We start from the raw sequence: 16,977 nt of genomic DNA on the forward strand, positions 1-16,977 counted from the left end.
TCTACAAGTGAAATTAGTAAGGCAGTGTCTTTGCTGTTGACATGAACAGTCTTGAACGTGATTGATGACAATAAAAATTAGAAAGAAGATGATGATGGTGGTGGTGGTGATGGCAGGTGATTGGGAAATGAAATAGATGGGTGATAAGAGATGATTATCTTCAAAGATAAAAATGAGGGGAGGAAGCATTGAATTGGTCCATAAGAGGAATTTAATTTTTCTTTGTTGACATTTGAAAAGAAATGTTTGACTTGGGATTTTGAAGGAATGAAAGCACACATGCTTCAAGGAAAAGTTAAGATCCGTAATTTGAAGTCTTAACTTGTTAAATTTTCTCACCACAAAACAAAATTTAAGCATCTCCTTCTCCCCTCTCCGTCTCCTTACTTGTCTCTATAAATCACTCTCTGAAATTGATACACCTAAATTGAACTATTATAGAAGTTCGGCTTAAAATTATTTCCACCTAATACACATAATGCACACTTCTTAGTACCTCCACAGTATAGTACAAGAGCTATTTTGAGTCAATTAATGTGGAAGAATCTGTTTCCGACCGCCATGATCTTGCAGGAGAATAAAGGAAAGGTTTGGGTGGGATTCGCAAAGCTTCGAGGCTTCCTTCCAACATTTCCAACACTTTACTCATCGAAGGCCGACTAGAAGGATTGATTTGTATGCACCATAAACCTACAATTATCATTTTCTTTGCAACAACTTCTTGGCTCTCTTCAATCGTAATCCCTTGCACTCCAAGTCCCCCCTCTAGATTGAGATGATCGTAAATCCAATCTGGAAAGTATAGCTGAGAAGAATGATCCTTCCCCACTTTCACATCAAAGTTCTTTCTACCCCCTACCATTTCTAATATCATCATTCCATAGCTGTAAACATCTGACTTATGAGAAACTCCTCCAATGTTTCTGCTAAATACTTCTGGAGCAATATAACCTGCCGTTCCTCTTGCATCCGACATCGATATGAAACTCTCTTTCCCCGGACACAACTTTGCGAGTCCAAAGTCAGAAATTTTTGGTGAGAAATCATCATCTAAGAGAATATTATGAGGTTTTATGTCGAAATGTATTATTCTAGTGCTACAACCACGATGTAAGTACCCGAGTCCTCGAGCAATTCCAATAGCGATTTCGTATAATATTTTCCATTCGAAAGATGATTCTAATGAAATATTTTTGTTGTAAATGAATTTGTCAAGAGACCCATTGGGCATGAATTCAAATATTAGAGCTTGTTTATCTTTCTCATAACAGAAACCTAGTAGACTCACGATATTGATGTGAGAAGTTCGGCTAATGCTTGCAACTTCATTCAAGAATTCTTCTCCGTTATTACTTGTCGATTTATTGGACAAAACCTTAACTGCCACCAAACGACCATCCTGAAGTTGTCCTTTGAAGACAGAACCATAACCTCCTTGGCCAAGTTTTTCTTTAAACGAGTTAGTCATTTTATCGACTTCTGTGTATCTAAATCTCTTAGAAACAATGGATCCACCATGTCCAAAGAAAGCCTCCAGAGTCTGGTCATCATTTTCCTTCTTCCACGAGGATATCTTTCTCAATACCAGAATCAATAAGCTCACTGCAATTAGACTTCCACTTACTCCAGCTCCTATTCCTGTAACAAGATAATAGAAGAAATGAAGTGAAAAAAATCAAACACCCTCTACTTATAACCAGCAAACTTGTATAGTCGAACAAGGACGGATTTTATGAGTATTTACCTAATTGAACTTTCTTTCTTTTACTGCGGTTTGCATGATCTGCAATTAGAAAACCCGACATTTATTAGTAACATTCGCTCACAATAATCTAAGCTCCCCAGGTATTGGATTACGTTGACGAATGTATCTTTCTATCTACGCTTCTAATATTAATTCACTAGCATAATTGCAAGAGCCAACTTAAAAGTTAAGTATAAAGTAATTCTGAAAGATTTTTCAACTGTAAAAATTATGAAAGATCGAATTAACTAGTTAGTCATAAATGGGGTCAAATGAGAATTTAACTCAAACGTTTTCGTCTTTTTTCAAACATAAGTAGTAAGTGATCCGACATAAACCCAAAAAGGTGTTAAGGCTCATGTGAGTTCAAGCTCATTGTTTCATATTTAGTCTGCTCAGAGAAGTGTTTCGGAATCCGACAGAAACCCAAGGCAAAGGGCTGGATTCGGCCCATAGGTTGGACCAAATCCAACCGGTCAACCTCGAATTTTGATCCACTTTTCAGGACAGATTATAACTTGTTTGAAATAATGGATAGTGGATAAGTACCGGCAGAACAAGTAGAAGTAGTTCCATTTGGACAATAGCAGACAAAGCCTGAAGATGAAGGTGAGTTTATAACTTGTTTGAAATAATGGATAGTGGATAAGTCACTGAGTCCATGGTAAAATCCGTTGTGTCCCTAATACTTCCCTTGACAATTAAGATAGTTGTACAGATCAAGTTATAAGAATTTATTGAGCACAAGGCAAACTAACTACTTACCAGGTTCAAAAATAAAAATAAACTACTTACCAGGACATGAAGTAGTAGCAACTGTTCCATTTACACAAAAGCAAGAAAAGGTTGAAGATGAAGTTGATCCATATCCACACGACCCTCCTGATTCAATACAATTCACACACGCATCTATCCTCGTTCGAGCTTCACCATCAACGTAGTAAGTAACAACGAAACCTTCTCTCAATATCGGAAGTAGTTTTCTTGGATCACTTGCTAATCTGCCAAAATCTGATATACTAATCGGAACTTCCATGTTTTCTCTACAATTACGGTTTACTCCATCACCTGGGGTTTTACTCCAAAAATAAGCATCACCACTACTTGTTTCATTCTTTTTGCAATCAAACTTGTTAAGTAATCCTCCATTATTTGATCCAGGGCAATCATAAGAAACGGTTAGATTCAAATACCCATTTTCAGGAGTACTGAACATGGTTGTATTTAGTATTGTGTTTGTGAAATTCTCTGGACAAGCATCACCTCCAACGATAAAATCTCTTCTGGTTATTCTCATGATTCTCTCTGCTTGATTGATTTGCAGAACTCTGTATTTTTGAGAGATGATTTCAATTTCAGTGAATTGATCATCACGGTTACAGTCTAATCTGTACCCAGGAAATCCACAGTAATCAGGTCGATTGTTTCCATAAAAAGGGTATCCAATATTAATTCCATCTCGACAAGTGAAATTATTTTGGCAATTTTCGTACTTTTTTGAATCATCATCAGTTTGTTGCTGACATAAACAATCTTGAAATTGAATGATGAAAACTAAAATAAAGAAGAAGGTGGTAATAATGGGTGGTCGGAAAATGAAAGATGATGGGTGATTGGAGATCATCTTGAGAGATGAAGATGAGAGTTGTTGAGAGATGAAGAAGAGTTTAACTATTCAAATGGTAAGTTAGAATTTGAAGGATATAGAAATATAGGAGGCGGCTACGTTTACTTTTTTGCTATTGTTCAAAGGAGGAGAAATTTCAGTGTGTTTTTTACTTTTTTTTTTTTTCTTTTTTTGTTGTTGAAAAGTGTGTTTTTTTACTTGACTCGGTCTAAAATGGCAACTATGAACTCTTCGGTAACAATGATTTGGTCTGTTGGTTCATACGTGACCGTGTTGATGTCCAGCAGTGAGAATTAAGCGGGTATGGGCGTCTACGGACAGTCGAAGCATCAGGCAGGGCGGGTCGGGCACTAAACTTTAATGGCTATTAGGGTAAGCGGGTTAACCGGACGGGAATTTTGAAATTCGCCTTGTCCATTGTCGGCCCCATTAAGAAGCTCGGGTAATTCGGGTAGCGGGTAAACTCATAACTTGAAAAAGCTCACTTCTTCCTCTCCATTAATAAAGTCTACAAACACCTTTCCTAATTCTAAAGAGGCAGTGTCGGACTAAAACTGGAAGTTATTCGTATTGTTCATTTTCTTATATAGACAACTATTTTTGGGTCCGATGTGAGTCAACTATGTTTGACTTAGTTGACTTAGATTTAATAGGGAGATAACTCTATTAATACTTGAATATCAACGCTAATTAATCTGATGACCATTAACAAATACAATAATTAGAAATAGAAAAACCTATATGTTCGAGCCCATCCCACCAATCTATCAGCTCTTCAGACGAATCAACCGACTCTCCTTCCTACCATTCCAGGTTGCTGGCTAACAAAGAGGCGCGTCAACTGTTAGAGGAGTCAAGTATTCTGTCCCGAAGCTTAGACATTCTCGTCGCTCAGGGGGCGGAGGGTGCCGTTATCCCACCTGCCTAGTCTCGGTGCCGATAGTCTTTCGGGTTTCTGTTTGTTTGTTTTCAGTTGGGTCTGTTTGTTTTCTTTTCTGTTTAGTTTGTTCTGTTTTGTTGGTCTTTCTCGGGTACTCAAGCAAGAGAGTTTTGCCTGGGTGGTGCCTTTAGAATTAACTCCGTAGTGAGTTCGGTTCTGGGCCTTTTTGGCTCTCTTGCTACGTGTACCGGGTTTAGGGGCTAGTTGTTTGGCGGCCGTTTGGCCTTTCTGTTTTTTGTTCCTGTTTGGTACTTGGCGGTTTTTAGTGTTTTTCGGTTCTTGGTTATTGCTTCTCTAGTTTTTATCCTTTTGGCCTGGCCTAGCCTAGATGACTCACAATTTGGAGACCAATTTGGACACGGGGGGTCTGCTTCAGTCCCAACCCGGCACTTTATACATTGCCCAGCCCAATAGCTCGACTGACTCTCACACCCTTCCCAACTTGACTATCCTCGCTTGGAACGTGAGGGGTTGCGGAAACTTCCTCAACCGCAAGCATCTGTGGAACCTTATTAGGGAACACAAACCTGACCTGATATTTCTTTCCGAAACCAAATGTTTGAACATTAATCTAGATAAACTTCTTAACCTTCAATCTAACTACAATAAGATAACGGTTGATCCTGTCAATAAAGGGGGAGGTTTGGCCTTGTTCTGGCTCCCAGACATTGATCTCAAGATTACCCACAAGGACATCAACATGATACATACTAATATTTCCGTCCCGGGGTCTCTGGAACCCCTAGTGGTGACTTGCTTTTATGGTTGTCCCCACAATACCAACAAACTTAAACCGTGGGAGTTGTTGAGTTCCCTCCGCACGACTCCTGAACACCCGTGGACTATTATTGGGGATCTCAATGCTATATTGCACCCCTCGGATAAAAGCGGCCCTCCCAAACCCCTCCCCCACTATGCTAAGAAAATTTTGACCTTCACTCAGAAGTTTGGCCTCCAGGATCTTGGTTTCAGTGGCCCCTCTTACACCTGGTCTAATAGACAATTCAAAGGTAATCTTGTTCAAGAGCGTCTTGACCGTGCCCTTTCCAACCTGTCCTGGTTGTCGGTGTACCCCCATTCTAGAGTGCAACACCTCCCGGGAGTCGGGTCTGACCACCTGCCTATCTTGCTTACTACCAACCCTTATTCTCCCTCTGGTTGCAAACCTTTCAAATTCATTCGCACTTGGATGTCTCACCCGGACTGTAGTGCTTTCGTCCAGTTTAACTGGCCTCCTTCTCCCACTCTCATTCAACAAAAGCTTAATTTTCTGGCCATTAAATTGTCTAAGTGGAATAAAACGGTTTTTGGGCATATAGAGAACCGTATTAAGAGACTTGTATCCTCAATCCAATCCAACACCAATCCCGAATCTCTTCTCTCCCTTCACTCCCAACTCGAAGAGGCGTATAACCAACAGGAAAGCCTTTGGAAGGAAAAATCTAGGGATGCTAATATCCACCTGGGCGACCGTAATACGAAATTTTTTCACGCCAAGGCTATTACCCGAAACCGGAAAAATCATATTACCTCCATTAAAAGAGCGGATAATTCCTGGTGTTCGGATCCCTCTGAGATCTCCCAAATTTTCTCCGATACTTTGAAAAACATTTCTACTTCTTCCCCATCGGGTAATGCGGGGATCATCCAAAATCTGTTCCATTTGCAAATCACGCCACTCCAAAATCTGGTTCTTACTACTACCCCTAATGATGAAGAGATTCGCAATGCCACCTTTTCTCTTAAGTCTGAGGCTGCTCCAGGCCCCGATGGTTTTCCTCCTTTCTTCTACCATACGAATTGGGAGACTGTCAAACCAGATATCATCCAGATGGTTAATAATTTCTTCCGCTCCTCTGCTCTCCCCCCAGGTTCGAACCATACTCATATTTGCCTTATTCCTAAAACCAAATCCCCGCAGTCTACGACGGATTTCCGACCCATCAGTCTCCTTAACACCACTTACAAAATCATCACCAAGATTCTTGCTAATCGCCTCAAAACTACGCTTCCGGATATTATTTCTCCTTACCAAGCTGCCTATGTCCCGGGTCGTCAGATCACGGACAACATCATTATTAGCCAGGAAGTTGCCCACTCTTTCAAATCAAAACGAGGCTCAAAAAGCTATTTTGGTCTGAAACTTGACATGTCAAAGGCTTTTGATCGTGTTGAATGGTCTTATTTGCTCTCTATCATGACGAAGATGGGTTATGACCCCCATTGGATTCGTCTGATCCACTCCTGTATCTCCTCTTCCTCGATGGCCGTCTTGATCAATGGTCGCCCTGGCAACTCCTTCAATGTCTCTAGAGGTTTGAGGCAAGGGGACCCTCTATCCCCCTTCCTCTTCACGATCGCCATGGAGGGCCTGAGCAGACTTCTAGACTCCCCTAATAGCCCTTTCACCTTCTCGGGGTTCTCTACTCCTCGATCCGCTTTCAATTTCAACCATCTCCTCTTCGCCGATGACTGCATTATCTTTGGCCGTAACACTCTCGATAATATATCCTCTCTGATCAACATTCTGAACGTCTTCGGCAATGAATCTGGGCAAATTATAAACTACAACAAATCCACTGTTTTTTTCTCTAAAAACACCCATCCTAAGTTCAAACGTATGATTAGTAAAGCCCTCAAAGTGCACCAAGCTTCCTCCCTAGACAAGTACCTCGGGTCTAAACTCTTCATTGGAGCTAAAAAGGTGCAGGCCTTTTCTTCTTTGATAGACCAGATTCAGAATAAACTCTCGAAATGGAAAACCAACCTCCTCTCCCAAGCTGGTCGCTCAGTTGTCATTTCGACTGTTGCAGCGGCTGTTCCCCGATACCAGATGCAATGCTTTTCTATCCCTAAAGGGATCAGCAAGCGCATCGAGACCATTCAACGGTCCTTTTGGTGGGGAAAAAGCAAATCGATTCATACTATCAACTGGTCCTCGATCTGTCGCCCTCGCTGCTATGGTGGGCTTGGCTTCCGTCTTCCTATCCTTGATAATGAAGCTTTCCTCAGTAAACTAAGTTGGCGCATTCATAAAACCCCTAATGCCCCTTGGGTTCGTCTTCTTAAAGCTAAATACTTCCCGAAAGCTGACCAACCTACTCCTCCTAAACAAAACCATTCTTGGTTCTGGAAATCTCTGTTAATATTTGGTCTGACTATTGGATTCCCAACCATGCTCCCCCATTAACTAATGAAAACAATTGCCCCTTTGATAAGGTGGCCGACTTGATTGTGCATGATAGGTGGAATGTTGACCTGCTCGAAACTTACTTCTCGGAACACATTAGAAATGCTATTCTTAGCATAAATCTGCACCCTCAGGCTGATGATGTCATGATCTGGACGTTAACTAAATCTGGTAATTTTACGATTAAATCGATGTACACGCATTTACGTCTTAATGCTCGGAACTACGAGAAAACCAATTGGAACTTTATTTGGCATATTCAAACCATCCCGAGGATCAAATTATTCCTCTAGAAATGCTGTACTAACAGTCTCCCGGTGAGAGACAAAATTGGGTAATTCATTGGTAGTCAATATACTTGTTCGTTCTGTGAGGAGAGGGAATCCTTAGCGCACCTGCTGCTGCTGCACTGTAATTACGCTAGAGCTATTTGGCTTCATTTTAATATCAGAACTAGCAACTTCTCGACGGTACTTGATTGGATTCTGGTCTGGAAGACTCTAGAGGAAACCAAAATCACTTTGATGAGCAAAATTATGTGGTTTATATGGAAAGCGCGATGTGAAAAAAGTTTTGGTAATAAAGATTATTCACCACAACAAGTGATTCAAATGATTCAGAGTTACATCACCAATACTCAGGCAGTAAAAACGCACTCCTTGAAACCCGAGCAACCTAACTGGAGTCCTCCGCCACCACCTTTTCTCAAAATCAACGTGGATGCCTCCTTCACGAATTACTTAGATCCAGCCGGTATAGGCTGCATCATCCATGACGAGAATGGGGATTTCATAATTGCTATGGCCGACACGATCAGGGGACAGTCTGCAGAGGAGTGTGAATGTATTGCGATTCTCCAAGCCACCAGATGGGCATCGGATCTCAACATAACACATCTTCAAGTGGAAAGTGACAATCTCAATCTTATATCTCACCTTAGGGATCAGAAACAAGATATTCAGTGGCAATCGAAGATGCACAGGGATAAAATCATCTTATTATGCAATAACTTCACTCAAGTTCAATTTCTTTACAGTCCCCGATCAACTAATATGATGGCAGATCAACTTGCAAAATGGGGTCGAAGACACAAAGTTAGTCGTATTTGGAATTCTAGAGAGGCGATGAGGCTGGATCTGGGGTTGTAATTTTCTTGTTTTTTCTGTCGCTTTCAACAAAAAAAAAAAAAAAAAAAAAAAGAGTATGTTGAAGCCTTGAAGCTGAACACATCGTCGTCTCAGTGGACCGACAAATGATCTTTCAACCAACCAAACCACCTTTATGGAGGCTATTAATATTAATGGAAGGAGGTTCATAATCGGTTCCATCTGGGATAACAGTGAACAAGTTATCACAGTTCTAGAGAGAGAGAGAGAGAGAGAGAGAGAGAGAGAGTAGGTTTTTAGAGAGAAAAGTTAGCGCGATTGGTAAAGGGAGCTGGGAATTGTTGTTGGGGAGCTATTATAGTTGGGGAGCTATAGAGATTAGTAAGGGGAGATAAGACTTTTGGATTATTATTTTAAAGACCTTCTATGTTATAGATTTTAATCATAATTTGAAGGACTCAAGTGTAACATAGTCAAATATCTCATAAATAACAAAGAAAAAAAAAACTTTCTTCCTCTTTCACTCTTCTCTCTTCTGAAGTCGACTCTTCAATCTCCCCTCCGACAATCTCTTTCCTTCATCAACTACAAATCTCTGGCGTTTTCTTACAAAGTATTTTGCCTAACGAAGAAGACATCAACCAAAGTCTTGTGACTTCTTCTTCCCCCTTCTAATTTCTAGGGTTTTATTGAGTTTTATATCTAGGGTTTTAGTGAGTTTTTTTTACCACTACAAATCACACCCACCATTAATGGAGAACTCTCCGTAATTTCATCCATTTCCAAGAAACAAACAATCTATGAAGGTGAAGATGTGTATGGAGATGAGTCTTCTGGATGGGTAGCATTATAAAATTTTATTCCAAATTCTTCAATCTCATCCATTTTCCTGCAAATCTTTTCTACTTCAAGGAAAATAGAGAAGACAAATTGGATAGTATTGAGTAGGAATTTACTGTTTTCACATTTTTTCGTCTAATTTCCCTCGTTTGGGGGGAAATTTGTTGAAGAAAAAAATCATGTATATGCAATTCCCTAGGGAAAACTCACTGTTTTCGTGTTTGTTCACCATATTTCCCTCCACTGGGGGGAAATTGTTTAACGAAATTTTTTAACACATCAATATAGATAATTTGAATTAGAGCAAAAATTAATATAAAACTCTATTACAACTCATATCATATCTAATTTTCAAGGTCATGACATTTATAAAATGAAACATTATCGTTTTAGACTTGAAATCTTAAATCATGAACAAAAAACAATCTTCAAAAAAATTACAATTAAAATTTTTTAATTTAGAAATTCTGTAATCGTTTTCTAATCCCTCTGTATTTCAATATTTAACTTAAATTTCAAAAAAATAGTTCCTAATACTAAATTGGTATGGGGAGCTGTAGTACAAAATTAATATTTTGTACTACAGCTCCCCAACAACAATTCCTAGCTCCCCTTACCAATCGCCAAAAGTTAGAGAGAGAGTGATGTCGTTATTGGGAAACTAGAAATCTTCTCATCATTTATTGTTTTCTTGGACAAATTTGTGCACTTTCTTAATAGATCATTATCTGATCCTCTACCTCCTAATGTGATTCGAAAATCTGAACTAGATTTTAATTCTTTGATGAATTGAGTTTTGGATTGTATTGTTGTTAGTCTTTGATGAATTGAGTTTTGGTTTCGAGAAAAATTCCCTAAAAGTAGCAGTGACTGCTACCGTTCGTAGGTGAAATTCAGACGCGGGGATCTGCTTGTAGTTTGATACAAAATATTGATTTTCTAGGTTTTTTATTTTAAGAGATGCTAGGGTTTTTGCTGTCATGATCAATAATGTCTATCAAAAGTTTATCTCTCTACAAATTTGTGGGTGATGAAGAAGTAGAATAAAGTCATGGTTCATGGAAGAAAAGAGGGAAAACTTTAAATAAAACCTCTAATTTTTAGAGGACAAGAGTGAAAAACAATAGAGTGATGTCCCTTTAAAAACGGTTGTCCGTATAAAATTTTAGTTTTTCTAGTTGTCCATATAAAATAGTTGTTCATGTAAGAAAATTGGTTGTCCACGTATTGGCCACCATGAAGAATTCTATGGGATTATGATAATATAAACTTATTCTCACTCCTGGCTGCCTTAAAGCCAAACACTACTTCAATTTTCCTACCAGGAATTTTCTTGGGCCATTGCAAAGCAAAGCATTGGGTTTCGCGACATTGTCCTTAAATACATTGCTTACTGTCTCAACTAAGCCTAGCAACATGGACTGTTGGGCTTCATCAAACCAAAAAGTTGATGTAATCTGGTTGGCTATCATTGAGTGATGCTAAGTGGGTGCGGGATGGGCGGGTAGAGGTTTTAACCCATGTACGGTCACCAAAACTTGGTAGGCTAGGCTGGTGGTGCACGAGAATGGTGCAGGCGTCTATGGTCCTCGTCAAACTCGGGTGCCCGTGGGCAGGTTCAGGCACGTGGGCATAATTCCCACCCCTGTGCTGACCAGGGTTCCATGTTACAAAAAAACTTTGTCCTAGGGTGCCTCTAAAGACGCCCCATCCTTTTCCTTTTAGCTTATCCTCTCTTGGGCCTCAGATTCAGCAGTCCGAGGATCTCAGATTAAGTAATCCAAGAGGCATGCAGATTGGAGTAGGTTGAACACCTCTAATTGGCCTAAGTCTGTGTTGTTCAAGTCCAACACAAATTAGGTCCAGACTGAGTGCCCTCGGACTACTCAATCTGGAAGGCGTGAAGAGAGAAGCATGGCAAAACTTATTTTCGGGGTGCCTATTGACGCCCCCAGTGTCGGATTAAGCAGTCCGAGAACTTAGGAATGAGAGTCTTAGCCCACATAATGGAGTAGTCTGAGCGCCTCAGACTAGTCTAAGTCTGTGTTGTTCAAGCCCAACACAGATTAGGGCAAGTCTGAGGACCAATCTGGAAGGTATGAAGAGAGAAAGAGGGCAATAGTTATTTTTGATTCGCCTATAGACACTCCTGGTGTCGAATTGAGCCGTCTGAGGACCTCAGAATGAGCAGTTTGAGGCCCACGAATTGGACTAGTTCGAGCACCTCGGACTAGCCTAAGGCTATGTTGTTTAAGCCCAACACAGATTAGGCCCAACCCGAGTGCCCTCAAACTGCGCAGTCTAGAAGACATAGAGAGATCCAAACCAAGAGTTATTTTTGGGCGCCTATAGACGCTCCCGGTGTCTGATTGTATGAACACCTCGTCATGTCCACCAGACAAAAGAAATCCCATTTACCACCCATTAAGGAAACACGATTAGTTGATGCATAGCCTTTATGACATGGCATATGCCCATCATAGCGTTTGTACTTGTCAAAGTACGCACAGTTGAAATATTTTTTCAGAGTTCGTGTTTTTTTTGAAAGTTGACTCCATAAATCACACAAACATCCATCCAAAACACAAGAAAGATAGAAGGACTAAATGTTAAATAACAACAAAAGGAAATCAATTACTCCTCGGTACTAATTCCTCATAAGCCAAAATGTGAGGACCTGAATTTGCATTTCTTGTGCAATAGGATAGCGACACCTGTCTCTCACGAACCTTCACACGCAGCAGATTGATTTCTTGTTTTAATCTCCACGGGAGAGATGTAGAGCCGCCCGATAGGAGAGTTACCACCACCCTCGAATCCCCTTCAATCTCCACCCCATATAAGTGATGTGTTTCCACCATTTCTAGCCCTAACCAGACTGATCGCATTTCGCCGAGGAGGGCCGAAATGGATGAAAAGTTGGTCGTTCTTGAGTCAATCACCTCTCCAAAAATATTCCTCATCACTGCTGCCGCTGATGCTCACCATCGACATTAATTTTCAAGCGACCACACGAAGGTGGTCTCAGGTATCAACTTGTAAATCAACAAAGGAAGGAGCTGAAACTGTTAGGTTAGGGTTTCGTTTAATCTCTACCTTTCTTAACCACCAAAGACGATCCAAATCCGATCTTTGTTGCCTAAAGTGAAGTTCGTTATGATTCTTCCACTAGATCCAGAGCAGATAAGTGTACTTATACCAAACTCCATTTGCCAATTTTCCTTTATTTAGAATATCCTATATATTCATGATCGGATCGTGTCCTAACTGCAAGAAATCATGATCATTAGTTAATGTTAATAGATTTCTAAATGCAGAACACGTTCCAAAAAGATGAAAGTGAGTTTCAACTTCATGAAGATGACAAAGCTTACATCCCAGATCTATGTGTTGCATTCGTCTACCTATATTAGATAATGTTGCTAGCCCCTTTATGAACTAATTTCCAAATAAACAGTTGTATTTTGGGATATATGAGAGATTTCTTCCATAATTTGCCCAAGGGAAATTAGTTAGATGATTCGGTGGAACCACCTTTTGTTTGACCATCGAGTACTATGATTTTGTCGATAAGTTGCCACTTTCTATGTCACACCATATCAATGCATCTTTACTCTGTCTATTTGGGACATATAATTTATTAATAGCAACTATAGATTCCTGATCGAAGTATTCTCGCAATGTATCATGATTCCATTGATTCAAGTCGGTTTCAAATAGGTCAGAGACCCATTTCACAATTGATGATAATGGCCAAATCAATGTAGGTTTGTGGCGGATTTCCATTTTAGGAAACCATGGATCTCGATCAATTAACACTTATTTGCCACTTCCATTTACTAAAGTATGTGATCTCTCAGTACATCTCTGATTTAGAGTATATACCTCCAGAATGAGGAGCTAGTTGGTTTACTGTTTACTATCCAAAAGTCCTCATTGGTAAGATACTTCGTATTTAAAAAGTTTACCCACATGGACTCTTGGTTTGTTAAGAACCTCTGTGCCATTTTAGCTATTGACTTCCGATAAAGATCTTACACCCAAACCTCCATGTTTCTTCGAACTGGTTATAACTTCCCATTTAATGAAACACTTTTTATGATCTTCCAAATCATGCCCCCACAAAAGCTTCTTTCCACTCTTTCGAGTTTATTGATTATTGTTTTAGGGGCCATTTGATAGCTGAAAGAGTAGGTACAGTAAGATCCAAGTACAGACTTGATGAGTATTATGCTGCCTGCTTGGGAAATTAAACCTTGCTTCCAACCTGCTAGGTGTTGGGTTTTATATGCCTCTAAGACTAACATAACCATCTAACTAGTGATGTAAGCGGAATCTCAAACATCATATGTTTAACACTAGTCGACCAGGATCGCATGCATGAACTAAAGATGAACTATAAACTGAAAGAAGATTACCTTAATCGCTTTTCCTCAAACTAAATTCCAATGCCCTTATCCCGAAAATGAGAGATTCATGTGTAGCTCTTCTGCTTGAGACACCCGAGCAAGTGACTTGATCTCCCTTCTTTAATGTCAGCTAGGACCTCATTGAAGCTAGAGAAGGAGAACTCATATTCTTTTGACTAGATAGATAGGTTGTGAGTTTTTTTTTCTCTAAAACCTGCACTCTTCACTTAACTGTTTGAGAGAGAGAGAGAGGCCGTTTTTCTCTTGAAAAAAATCCACACCTTTTCTGTTCTATAATGGTCCTTATATAAAGAAACCCTAATTAAAATCATATTCATATTAGGATTTAATCCGGACCACAGAAAAGATAAGTCAGAACTCTTTCTGACTGGGAATCCTAGATGGGGGGATTCCCATCTAGGGTTTCCCTTACATATGGCCGACCAGACCACCCCCTTAATGGGTTTGGTCTATCCGACCCATGTATGTGGTCTGCCATCATATGGTTGGCCGATGCTCTTGGTCGGCCATCTCATGGTCGACATGGTCGACCCATTTTCGCCTTTCCGGGCTTCATTTTCGAGCCCGGTTCTTTCGATCCTTTTGGGCCAATCAAACTGGATCATATCCATATATTGGCAGACTCTCACTAGTCAACTCTCTCCGATCAAGCCACCACTCTTTGATGTAACCCGTTGTAGGATCCGGTCTATGTTAGCTGCAAATCACCGAAGTGACCCGACAATCGTAAGCGGCTTCTAGCTAAGCATTAAGATCCCTAATTCGACCGGACTAGATGATCTTCCGGATAAGATCATACACTTTATGTGTAGGAGCGACTGCTTCAATTACAAGAATTTGATATGAGGAGTTCCATACCACGTAAGGAAGATAAGATTTTTTAATTACTCTATTTGGAATGAAGAAATTAATATGTACAAAGATAAATGATGACAATGAGAGCTTGAGAAGGATGGATCTTTAATCAAATTGGTTCAAGTGTGCCTTTAATGAGTATGTAATTGTTTGAATACTCAAGTTTTTGGTCATTTAAATCTTTTAGTTTTTGAGGTACTAAGAAAACTTTAGTTATATACTCTTGAATATTGGTTGTTTGTTTACATCACTAAGAGATTATGTTTATTATAGTAATTGAATGTCATCTAGTTTTACATTTCAATATGTATTTTATTGAGTAATGTAGGGTAAGATAAATTGTTACATAGAAAAATATTTGTAGAGAAAAACTAATATCTGTCATTGAAAATATTTTCAGTGACAAGATTGTAACACAGTACTTCAACAAAAAAAAAATTGTAACATCGCAAAAAAATATTAGTCACAAAAATTTCTTGCAACAACAAACTTTGTCAAAGGAATATTTCGTCTGTGAAAATATTTTCAATAACAAAATGGGAATGTCGTAAATATTTTTGGAGACGGATTGTTTTGTAACTAATTAATTTTGGCAACAAAATTATTTAGTCATTAAACACTTTTACACAATTAATTTTCTCCGTTAATATTGTTTTTTTTGACAAATCATTTTGTCGCATAATACTTCATTAGGGACAAAATATTTTGTCACTTAAAATATTATTTAGCGACGTAAAAATTAGTTGCTAAAAACACCTTCAACATCCATACAATTTGGACGCTGAAAATATTGTTAATGACTAAATAACTTGTCACTAAAGAAATGTTTTCTACAACGAATTCTTACTTGGTCATTAAATACTTTCTTGACGGGGCTATTACGACCAAGGGACGACAAATATTTTTCGGTCGACAAAAATATTTTGCGATAAAAAATATTGTTTAGCGATAAAACAACTTGTCGCTAGAACCATTTTTTCTTGTAGTGATCGTTATCCTAACTGACAAATTGAGCGCATTGCCATCTTGGGCAAAGGACACTCCTTCGGAAGGACATCTCCTTCAGACCGAACGGATATATCCTTCACTAGGGCCTTTTTAAACTTATCAGTAAGCTAGGTATATGTTTCTATTTTGTTGCCTAGTTTTAGAAGTAGCGATCGTAAATACTTTGCTTGGTCTGACATTCTTGGTGCCTGTAACAGAGAACTGAATTGCTCTTGAATTGTTAGAAGGCCCCCTATACCAAAAAGATGGAAGACTTATCAAAGTTCACTGCCTGACCCTAGAAGCCAGTGTATTCGGCCATGATTAGTGATATAGCATTTGGATTCGAATGATTAGCTTCTCAGAAAAAATTAAGTCGTCTGTAAAGAGTAGGTGAGAAATTGGAAAGCTATATTTGTTTAATTTGTTACCTGTAAGAATACACTGACTCTCATAGTAATGTATCAGGGGGTATAGGGATAAGGATGATAAGATGAACATGCAGGGTGACGGTGCACACCCTTTCTTGAGACCCCTAAAGGCCGTAAAGGCCCCATAAAGACCCCCATTGATCTGAATGTTCAATTGGGCAGTAGTGACACAAGATAGATGAGACCCAAAATGGGTCCGGATAGACCAGTAGCCTGAAGGAACGGGTCAGGAAATACCAATTAACCCTGTCACAGGCCTTCACCATGTCTATTTTGAGAGAAAATCCCTCCTTATTGGCTTTCGAACCATGCATGGAATGAAATGAGTTCATGAGTAACTACTATGTTATCAAGGATTTATATGTTTGGTACAAATGCATTCTAGGTCCACATAATGTTATCTTCCAAAAAAGGTCGGATCCTATTGACAACTAATTTAGTGATGAATTTTTATATAGAGTAGCATAAGGATCTCGGTCTAAAATCCGAGGCCATACTCAGATTCCTGACCTTAGGAATTAAAACAATAGTTGTAAAGTTAAGAGAATGGGTCACTAGAACTTGATCTGAAGGCTGCCTGTTTAAAGCTTACTAGCTAGAACCCGCTCCGATGACATCCCACTTATGTTGATAAAAAATACACGGTAGCCCGTCTGGTCCTGGACTCTTTAGAGCACCCATCTCCATTACAACTGCTTTAATCTCTTTCGTCGTTGTGATCCTTGAGACATAGCCCAGATCTTCCTCCGATAGTACCTTATATGCATCTAGTATCTCTATTGGATGTGTCTCTACCATCTCTTCAGTAGACAAATTCTGAAAATAAC

General features: G+C 39.4%; 2 protein-coding genes across 2 annotated transcripts in view; one reads left to right on the forward strand and one right to left on the reverse strand.

The window, feature by feature from the left end:
• The window catches only part of LOC147566281 (LEAF RUST 10 DISEASE-RESISTANCE LOCUS RECEPTOR-LIKE PROTEIN KINASE-like 1.2), an 82,660-nt gene extending 79,245 nt beyond the window's left edge, over positions 1–3,415 (reverse strand). Inside the window, exon 1 of the mRNA XM_086652776.1 lies at positions 2,540–3,415. Within this exon, the coding sequence (XP_086508902.1) occupies positions 2,540–3,368 (829 nt within the window). The 5' untranslated portion in view covers positions 3,369–3,415. The remainder of the gene's footprint in view (positions 1–2,539) is intronic.
• Positions 3,416–8,037: 4,622 nt separating this feature from the next.
• On the forward strand, positions 8,038–8,649 carry LOC147566284 (uncharacterized). The gene has a single exon (XM_086654037.1). It carries the CDS (start codon positions 8,038–8,040, stop codon positions 8,647–8,649), a length of 612 nt encoding a protein of 203 aa, XP_086510163.1.
• The last annotated feature ends 8,328 nt before the right edge of the window (positions 8,650–16,977 follow it).

The sequence above is a fragment of the Eschscholzia californica genome, unplaced genomic scaffold (assembly GCF_041429995.1).
Source record: "Eschscholzia californica isolate CP2 unplaced genomic scaffold, dmEscCali1.0.p SCAF_1, whole genome shotgun sequence".
Classification (NCBI taxonomy): Eukaryota; Viridiplantae; Streptophyta; class Magnoliopsida; order Ranunculales; family Papaveraceae; genus Eschscholzia; species Eschscholzia californica.